We start from the raw sequence: 11010 nt of genomic DNA, 5'->3' as shown, positions 1-11010 counted from the left end.
TATAATTATCCAGAGCATGGCTAACTTCTCTAATCTCCCTTTCCTTCCATTGCCTGTGTCCTTCGGTTGGACGCCGTCCATGCAGTAGATGCCTTTAGTAAATTACATTACATTACATTACAGGCATTTAGCAGACGCTCTTATCCAGAGCGACGTACAACAAAGTGTATAACCAAAACCAGGAACAAGTGTGTTGAAAACCCTAGAGGGAAGTACAGTACCAAGTGCAGGGAACGACCACGTAGTTTAACTTGAACCCTGTAGGTTAATCTGATTAACACAACAAAAACAGCAACAAAGCAGTCTATGCAAATAAAACAAGCAATAGTTGAGTAGGCACAAGTGCAATAACTAAGTCAACTAAGATAAACACTAAATTAAGACTATTGAGATAAAAACATTTTTAAAATAGTAATTTTTAATGACTGGAGACAGGCTTTCATCTTGCATAAATGACACAGCCTTCCAGATCCATGTCGGAAATATGAATGTAGAGGAATGTGTGAGAGTGAATATTTGTAAGCAAATCAGCAACGCCTGTAGTCGCTGATCTGTGGTCAGCGGGAAAAATCACTTGTTCAAAATACCTTGCAACTGAAATTTTTCTGTGCTGCAACAGGTGCAGCTTATAATGAACACCTGCCTGGCTGTTACTATTCATAGAATATTTGCCATTACACCAGGCTGGCCTGCAGAGGATGGGCTCCCCCTCTACAGCCGGGTTCTTCCGGAGATTTCTTTCCATTGCAGAGTTGTTTTCTCACAGCCGTTTCAGTGTTTTTCTTCCCACTGGGGAGTTTTTATTAATTTATTTTACCTCATTTGCTTGCTTTTTGGGGGTTCGTGTCTGGTTTTGGGGGTTCGTGTCTGGTTTTTCTCTGTAAAAAGCGCAATACAAATAAAATTGAATCAAACTGAATTGAATCAAACTGCAGCACAAAATCCCCACATCATGTATGCTCTGTGTGGGCATAAGAGGTCACTGTCGCCTATGGAGAGTTTATGAATACACAATTCGGAAACAATGATTTCACAATGAGGGTTTTAAAAATAAAGTGCTACTCAGCACTGATGACCACAATATGCAAGCCTTCCTTTGAGTGAGATGGTCACCAAAAATTCAATGGACAAGTGGAAATTTTTCTACACAGTCCGTAAGTAACAAATAAATAATACATTTATTTGCATTATTTTTTTTATTTTGGTTATGGATTTATTATTATTATTATTATTATTATTAGTAGTAGTAGTAGTAGTAGTAGTAGGAGTAGTAGCAGTAGTAGCAGTAGCAGCAGTAGCAGTAGTAGTAGTAGTAGTAGCAGTAGTAGTAGTAGCAGCAGCAGTAGTAGTAGTACTACTTCTGCAACTAGTACAGAGGTATCAAATCTTACGATGGATACCATATGTATACTTTTATCTGGATTGTATAGTTGTTTTGGATCTGTGGTGACAGTTTAGCTCTCTTTGGACATTATTTTGAAAGAAAGATTGCTTAATCTTCATATTTATCATTTTACTTCACAGTTCTACCCACCCTGATTAGCTTCACACAAAACGCCGGTAATCCTAAAATACTTTTTCGTACTTTTGGTTTCTGCTTCACGAGAGTGATTGTTAATCCCTGCTGTGCTTTTTTCGCGGTAACCGATTTCGTTGTTTCCGCTCTAGCGTCAGGGGTCCGGGTGGTGCTGACCGCGGACCCGCCCTGGTCACGCGTGTCGGCTGAAGAGACCGTGCATCTCACCTGTGAGGTGAAGGATTCCGAGCCGTCCGTCCGATGGGAATACAGCTGGAAGAAGCTGAGAGGAACAGAAGGATCCACGCTGTCCTCCTCTCCGGGAGAAGGGTCGTCTGCTTACACCCTGAGCCATGTGCGGGAGGATGACAGCGCCCAGTACTGGTGCGAAGCCAAGGCTGGAAACCACTCAGCTGTCAGCGCAACGCGCGCGGTCATCGGTATGTCAGCACGAAGCTCTGCTTCGCTCTTTTTTTATATTGATATATATACATATAGTTTTTTTTTTTCAAAAATAACTACAACAAACAATGTTGGGGGGAGGGGCAAGGCCAGCACACATTGAAATACATGTTTCATACTCTGGACAAAATAATATATAAAGTACAGTATATAGTAAACAATTAAAATAAGCTATTTTAAAATAAAGTCTGAGATGGCAGAACACGGGTTTGTCCATGCCTGCACAGTGGAGGGTCTCGCTTATTAAGCTTCGCTGTAGTGTGTTCCAGATTCACAATTCTTTGAAGAGTGCAGATCCAGTATTTACGCATGCACATTGTTTCACTCTTCATGCCCGAGCCATAGGCAGTTTAAAGCACAGGTAAAAGCTGACGCTTAAAGGATGGCAGAGGTATCAGTGTTTTGGGGCACAAAATGGCATTTGTATCAAGGATTGTTTTTAGTTTATTCGGTTTTTTTTTTTTTTTTGTACATGTAACAAGAGGCACATTAGACATTGGAGGACTGGTGGAAGCACAGTAGAACATTTGAATGTGAATGAGCATTTGCCCTCTTCCTGCTTTCCTTTAGTATTGCATGTTTGTCACATTGAATGATTTCAGATCTATAGATAAAATGTAAAAAAAGACAAAGGGAACCTGAGTAAACACAAAACACTTTTTTTTTTTTTTTTAATCTGTTTTTTTTTTAAATTATTACTTCATTTATATAATGGAGAAGTTATCACCTTTATCACAACGTGTGAGAACGACCCCCTTTAACTTAACTGGCTGCACCACCTGAAGCAGCAATAGCCACAAGCTTCCTATAATTTGATATCAGTCTTTCACATTGCTGCTGAGTAATTGTGGCCCACTCTGCTCTGTGGAACTGCTTTGAGAAAAAAACATTTTCGAGCATGAGCTGCTCATTTCAGGCGCTGCCACAGCATTTCCTTTGAAGTCAAGTCGGGACTTTCACTAGGACGCTCCAAAAATGTTTTATTTAGTTTCCTTTCAGCCCTCAGTTGAATATATCAGAGATATTTCTGCACACGGGTGCTACTATAGGAACAATATCATAACAAACACATAATTAATAATCAGATATTTGTTAAACAGTTACATATATACAGCATATACAGTATGTATAACATTTATGTTGCAGTCACGAAGATGAAAATTGTAAGCTCCAGGTAAACGAGGGATTTAAATTAAAGCACAAAGACATTTAAAGGAGTACCATGGTGATTTTCACACTTTCTCGGTTTTATGTGCTATTTGCACAAGAGGCATTGAAGAAACACAATGAGCAAAGTATTAAATATGTCCGTTCTGTATTTTTGGAGAAATATGCGTTTTAAATTCATCATCCTATTTTCAACCGGTTGAGAAAGTTGTCATTTTTCTACGTCACGAATACAGTAACCACTCCTATTTCCACGCCCCGTAAAGAAATCTGACAGGACACACCGTCCTGCTGTTCAGACAATGCAAATATTTGACTAACGTTAGGTTCACTTAAATTAGAGTGCCTTTAGATTATTTCTGGTTATATTCATTTAGCTAGCTAGCTAACGTTAGCTAGCTAGGAGGTTTGCTTTCATAAGGCAATGCTATCGATAACGTTAGCTTGCTAGTTTGCTTTTATGAGGACGTTATAGTTGTGCTTTCATCTTAACTTGGCTAGCTAGATAGCAAAAATTATAACTGGATATAAGTCAACGTTCTTACCTTAGCTATCTATCGATACTTGATATACTACTAAGCTAGCTAGCTTGTGAAAATTCAGTCTCCCAAAGAGAGCGCGTATCATGGGGGTAGCTATGGTAACCGGGCACGGTCTGTCAATCATAGCTAACTGACAGTTCTCATTACCACGCCCAGACGGTTCGGGTGAATTTTTATAGTGGGAAATTTAGGCTTAGAAAAATACGTTTTAAAGTACATTGAAATGACTGAAGAATAAAAAAATTATGCACATTTGTTTTGTTGTTGCCTGAAGACAACTGGGAAGTGTCACGTTCAACCACCATGGTACTCCTTTAAGAATAATTGATGAACATTAGAAATCAAATTTCTAATGCTTCAGAGATTACAGGAACTATTGGTTACAGAATTTGGCCAATAGCTGTTTCATTTGCTTACAGAGGGTCACCCAGGTCAATTTCAATGTTTTCATAATGGTAACACACTTCACAGTCTTTACTCTTAACAGTTTACTGGACCACTTATTTGTTTTGTTCTTGTGAAATCACTTTAATGAATTTCTCTCAGAGCGATTCTGTTTGATTTGGACTTTCTGCAGTTCACGCATTAGTGGTGCTAACCATGGAGCCTGGTGGCAGGAGGACATTCTACACCACAGAACAAGTGACTCTGAGCTGTGGGATTCGCAGCAATCGGACCGGCTGGAGATATCTATGGTACAAAGACGGACAGGAACTTCCTCTGGACAAGGCTACGGACACATACACCATTCAGTCTGTTGTTCAGTCAGACTCCGGAACATATATCTGCAGGGGAAAAAATAAAATCAAACCAATGTACACAGCCAGCAGCAACTCTGTCATACTCATGGTTTCTGGTAATTACTCGTTATTACTTTTGATAATTAATGCAGTCAAATCTGGCAAAAAATGTAAAAATTTATTTGAACTATTTGAATTTAATCACAACCATTTCATGGAGTTTTTAAGATGTCGATTCCATCAAAATGATAATTCAGATTTTACTTTTATTACTTATTGCTTTTGCTTGTTAATTTAACCTAATTTTTACTTTCACTGCATTCTTTAATTTTTTTATTTAATTATTATTTTATTTTTAGGACCCCAGGTGTCTGGCGTATTAACTCGTCCTCAGGCTGTGCTGACTTTGGAGACTGCATGGATAGAGATCTTCAGGTCAGACAGTCTGACTCTGAGGTGTCAGGTTGAGGGGAGCTCTGCTGAATGGAACTACACGTGGTACAGAGATGGACGGCATCTTCCACTGGACCCCAGCGGGGACAGACTCACACTCACCGCTGGAAACGACTCTTACAGCAGTGAATATAAATGCAGAGGAAACAGAACAGGCCAACCGTCTTACACAGAGTTCAGCGAAGGATTTAGAGCACACAACATTGGTGAGTTCCACTCCTTTTGTCAGGCTATTAATGAAATGTGCCTCACCCAAGACCACTTCCTCCACCATCCTCCAAGCGCTCGTGGTGAGCACAGCATGTGAAAGGAAATCACGCTATCTTGTTTGCAATAGACGCAGTCAGTACTCCACAGTGCACCATGGTATTTTGAGCTTAAGGATAAGCAGTTGAACCCAATCCATGCAGCTAATGCAGCCCACACGCAAAAGTAAGTGATTTTCTGTCACAACACAGCCTTGCTGAAAACGGCACACTACGCTAAAGGCTCTTGTGTGGTGTGTTTGGCTGAGGAAAGGTTTAGTGGTGTTGTTACAGCCAATAGCAACAATACCCCTGAATTACTACAACCAGGAAGCAAAAATAACAGCATATAAATGCCACATCACACAAATAAAAAAATTTATCTCAACCTTTAATACAAAAAATACACAACATCTACACAACAAGGAAACTTCTGGGTCAGGGCAGGTATGAAAGACCTAGCTAGGTCTGCACCATGCTGTGAAGCTTATTTTTACCAACCACATCCTACACAGCTACACTGACAGAAGCTACACCCACATACTCAACTCACCCCAGAGGTAATGAGATAATGTGATAAAAGGAAATGTGTGATGGTAGATAATCACACCTGGGTCAAATACGTACTTGTTTTGGATTCAAATACTTTTCTGTGCTCTATTGATCTTGCCTGGTGTAATTGATCAGATGCCAATATGACCAGAAAGTGGGGTTTGCACTTTTTGAGAGTATTTTATTGGTTCCAATACACCAGGCAAAATCAGTAAAGTGTAGAAAAATAGTATTTGAATTAAAAAAAATACATATTTGACCCAGGTCTGTAGATAACGATAGATTATGAAATACAATGTAATCAAAGATAATGTAATGAAACAAAATATTGTAGTAACAATTTCAAAAACAGTGAAACCAAAAGGCTGAACTAAAAGTTGTCAACAAATCATCACAGGTGTAAAATCCAGGTTTAGAAAGTAAACTTCCTCCCCAATCACCTGGATTTGATCATTAGGATAATTCTTCAGCCAGGAGGTAGAACTAAGTGAAATCAGCTGGCTGAGTCCATGGGTGGAAGAAACATGTGGCGGGACTTTTACCTTCTGAACCTTGGACTTTCCACCTCTGCAAATAATAGAACAAATTGCATATGTCTTAGTGTCCTCCTCCGGGGGCGGGGTATAGGGGCTTTTTTTAACACCAGTGTGCTGCTGCACACATTCCAAAGGTAGCAGTGTAGCATATTGGGTAAGGGAATAGGGCCTGTGATTTACAAGTTGCAGGTTTGATACCCGGGGTGGTCCAAAGCTGTTGTACCCTTTGGGCAAGGTACTTATCCTGCTGTATGAATTCAATGTAAAATGCAAAAGTTTTGTAAGTTTCTCAGGATAGCGCTGATGCTTCATGTGGAAGTATGTTTGCACGTCTGCAATGACACGCTGGCAGGGGTGATGCACACAATTCTGGACTTTGTGCATATGCAGTCTCTGTGTGGATGAAAGCAAACTGTTCTTAGTCCAGGACTTTTGAGCCCTCCCCCCACATACAGAGTTGGAGTATCCAAATAACTCATTATGAAAGCATAAAAACGAGAGCACAAGCATTGTGTGTTCGATTGTTGCGACTGTCCTTTGTGACCAAGTTGAAGCCTTGAATATTGTCTGCTGGCAATGTAATGCAGTTCTGATCGGGCCAATCGACTGACACACCCTCATCTCCATGGCTACCACATACCATGGTAATAGACAAACAGACACCAGGGGAAAAACCAAAACGGAAAAACAGAGAAGCGATGACTGTAGCCAGGGCTCACGTGAGGTGATTCATATCAAATGAAACCATCCAGGGACGGTTGGTTTTGGTTACATTTGCAATTTCCACGGTTATGCCCACAAGCACCAGCACGGCACGGTCCACAATCTCCAACAGGTGTAGGTGATGTAGGTGGATTTTTAGGGTTCCATCCATGAGGGGGGGGGGGGGGGGGGGGGGGCGCAGGCAGGCACCAAAGGGGTCCTCAAACACACCACCCCCCTCCCCCAGTCTCAGTTAGCTAAATTCAGGAGACTGATAGCGGAGGGAGGGTTCCTGTTTTAGTGTATATAAGATCTGTACATTTTTTAAGATATTTCATTAACAATGTTGTATTTTGTTTAGTTTTACTTTTAATGATGTAGGCTAATGATAATAATGTTTATGTATCTATTATGTGCTGAGAGGAAGGACCACAGTGGAAATAAGTTTGTTTATAATATTTTAATAATTGTTAAATAAACTAAACTAAACTAAACTAAACTAAAAGCCGACGGGTTGCCGTTAACAGTGGCTGGTGGTGGCCACAGCTTCACAGGCTGCAAGTCTTAGAAAGTCCCTTAACTCTGAGTCTCACCTCTGTGGGTTTTTTTTAAATTTCCCCCCAGTTTCCTGCACAGTGGAGAATCTAGCACGGGTCGCTGTGGGGGCGGCCATCTTGCTCTTCCTGTCCGTCATTGTGAACGAAGGTTTTTGGAGGAGGGCGAGGAAGATGAGGAGGTGCTGCATTTGAGCCAACGATTGTCCCTGTCATGGAGAAAAAAAGCCTGGCTGCAAAACTGCAAATTAGCCAGTTATTGTGCAGAGATTATTTTAAAAGAGCACCCAGAAATACTCTCAGAGAAATTATTTGTACACAGTATAAGTTCCAGTGTTAACTCAACTCTTAACAGATAACATTTGACATTCCAGAGTGGGACCAAATGTTATCTGTTAAGAGTTGAATTAACACAGTAAGAGTTGAATTAACACTATAACGTTTACTGTGTAGCTTGCAATAAATGCTTGTACTTTCATCTGGAAATGTATTGTAATTTTAAAAAATGAATGCTTGTATGTGCTTGTAAGTAAATCTAGAAAATATTTCTATTTTTCTAAGCTTACACAAATACATTTTTAATGGATTTTTAAGGGGCATTGTACATCCAATATAAATTTTGTTCCCTGTATTTTTTATAGTACTGTCCTGGGTGAAAAGGTGATGGATTACAACGTTTGGTCAAATATATTTCGATACAAATTCACTCTTTCACTGTTTCTTAATGTTGTTCAGGGTGGTTTAGTCCTAGTGCCACAATGTCTGAAAGTATTCATTCGAGCTGGCACTCAACCTTATGACTCAGGTACTACTTACTGTCACAACTGAATCATTACTCTTCCTAAGGTCTGGGAGTGTTGCTGCGTAAATGAGCTCGAAAACCAGTTTGTCTTCAGGACCAAATCTGAGAATCTCCTGTTGGGCTTAACCTCCTGAACACGTATGGCCTTCTGTTCCGTCTCACATGTCGAGCCAATTTTCCATTCCCATATTTTTACAGCCTTCTTTGTGTATTTCATTGATGTATCAGTTATTGTTATTTGTTTATATAAAGTCATTAGCTTATAGAAATTATATCACATGGGGTAAGATATATGCACACACTGTATTTAAATCTTCAAAACAAGTTTAATGATGCAAACATTCCAAATTCCGAAGGTGTCGGTCTCTCAGGTATTGCTGTAGGTGAAGGTCTTTGTAGGCCTTCCTTTGTGGGTATTGCCTATGTGTGCTTCATACTACATTTCACCCTTTGAACTAAAGATCATTAATGGGTACTTTTTTCTTTTTTTAAAACATTGCCCATTTTTTAAACTTTTATATGGGATTAAATCTTGCATTCAGGTGTTGTAAAACTTACAGATGAGACTGTGTTCATTTGATCTGGAAGGAAAAGGGGAAAAAACCAAGGTGGGATATTGCATACTTTTGTTTAGTATTTGGAAACACAACAAGAATTTTACAGAACACATTTACTCATCGTTGCACCTGTTAGCTCCCCACCTCTTTGTAAATGCTGCTTGTCTAAAATTCTGACGCAACACAATTTTTTTTCTATGTGTCCCTCGTTTCGTCCTATCTATTATCCTTGCTAATGCTAGTTTTAAAACACCTTTGTATGTATTGTATGAAAAAACATTTTTGACACATACCGTCTTGACTTGGTTCTCAGTCACTTTTACATGGTAAAATAAAAGTTACATTTTAAATAAATAAGCCCTCTTTTTTCAAGAGTGCCTTAAAAGTAAATTCATTATCAATCCAAATTCCAAGATATTTGTATTTATTTACTCTCTCAATATGAAAATCATTTAATTTGTCCATTTTCAAGTCGCTATGATCAATATTTCTTTGGTGAACAGCATTCATTTAGTCAGTTTTAGATTGATGAATGTATTTTGCAGGCTAATTAAGACAATCTGCAGGTTTTCAGCAGAACAACAGACAACTGTGCCATCAGCATACAGATGAATATTACCAGTACCTATGGATGAAACAATGTCATTAATGTAAATGGTGAACAAGAACGGCCCTAAAATTGAACCTTGGGGAACCTCTTTATTTATGCCAAGAAACTCTGATTATGAATCACCAAGTACAACACTTTGAGATCTATGTGGGAGGTAATTTATAAAGTATCTACAGGCAGCAGAATAAAAACCAATAATCAAGAGTCTCTGTTGCCAGCATTGAATGATCAACCATGTCAAAGGCTTTGGAAAGGTCTACAAAAAGAGAGGTACAGTATTGATGATTAGATCAGTGCAGACACAAGGTTTTTCACAATCAGAGAGGCAGCAGAGACAGTACTATGTTCAGCCCTAAAACCAGATTGGTTGATGTTTAAAACGGTGTCTAGCAAGAAAAGCACTGAGCTGTTGATTCAAAAAATTTCTCTAAGCATAATAATTTACAAATTGGACAATAATTATAATGATTGCTTGGGAAACATAAGCACAGAAAACAGGTGATTTGGCAATCAATATTGGGTTTCCCACTTTAGAAATGTAACCCCAATACACACCACAAGGTGTTACCCTTGCAGCACACTACAGTGTAGGTGAATTTGCAAGTCCGTTGTGGAAGACTTGTGAGTTTCCATAATTTTATGCTTCCTGCAGTTTTGATTTAGGCATTATTCCTTGCTGTTGGCACGTTCAGTGATAGTTCAGATAGTACTTGGTGTGATCGCAATTTCTTTTGTCATCAAGTTCTTGTTATTAAAGAGGCATGCCCACATTCACAGCTCACAAAATATTTCAAATGTTTTTTTGTTTTTTTTTCTCCAGGTAATCCAAGATTTAAATAGAACATACAGCATAATCATCTGGCTAAACTGACTATTGCAATGCGATTCTACACAGGAAATAAGAATCCGTTACCCTTTAAAGGCGGGGAATTAGTCTGGTATTAGTGCCAGTGTGTTAACATGAAACAGGCATGTAAATTGGAAAAAGGGAGGAGAGAAATCTTTTTGTGAATTTCTGTTAGCCAAGCTCAGGGAATGACAGCGTTTTGGCTCATCACGCTGCTGCAAGTCCCAACACTTTAACACGCCTTTGTGCGCCTAGGGAGGTGTACACTTGGTGTAAAGCCCAGCACTGCCGTGGAGGTGGAAACCCACCGTTTCCTCAGAACTGCACACAGCAGCTTGCAATCCCTTAGCTCCACCCCAACGGTGACATTTCAACAGGATATAACATTGGCCGCTGAATCTCAATGGCAATACCCATTAGGTCTGAATGATGGAAGAAGACCACGTACATGCCAAATGGAACTGCTGTAAGGGCAACAGAGTTGAGTGTTCTGGCACCCATTACATTACATTACAGGCATTTAGCAGACGCTCTTACCCAGGGCAACTTACACAACTTTTTACATAGCATTTTTACACTGCATCCATTTACACAGCAGGATATATACTGAAGCAATGCAGGTTAAGTACCTTGCTCAAGGGTACAACGGCAGTGTCCGACCCAGGAATCGAACCTGTGACCTGTGACCAGCTCCTTACCCATTATGCTACACTGCTGCCCCCATG

General features: G+C 39.7%; 1 protein-coding gene across 1 annotated transcript; it reads left to right on the top strand.

Annotated features, from left to right (window-relative positions):
* The first annotated feature begins 298 nt into the window (after positions 1-298).
* On the top strand, positions 299-9185 carry LOC118211676 (low affinity immunoglobulin gamma Fc region receptor III-like). Its single transcript, XM_035389079.1, has 6 exons — positions 299-1154; positions 1525-1560; positions 1669-1956; positions 4265-4543; positions 4787-5086; positions 7540-9185. The coding sequence occupies exons 1-6, from the start codon at positions 1106-1108 to the stop codon at positions 7662-7664; spliced, it is 1077 nt and encodes a 358-aa protein (XP_035244970.1). The 5' UTR covers positions 299-1105; the 3' UTR covers positions 7665-9185.
* The last annotated feature ends 1825 nt before the right edge of the window (positions 9186-11010 follow it).

The sequence above is a fragment of the Anguilla anguilla genome, chromosome 13 (assembly GCF_013347855.1).
Source record: "Anguilla anguilla isolate fAngAng1 chromosome 13, fAngAng1.pri, whole genome shotgun sequence".
Taxonomy (NCBI): Eukaryota; Metazoa; Chordata; class Actinopteri; order Anguilliformes; family Anguillidae; genus Anguilla; species Anguilla anguilla.
Note: the sequence above shows the minus strand (reverse complement) of the source record. Positions and strands in the feature narration are given on the sequence as shown.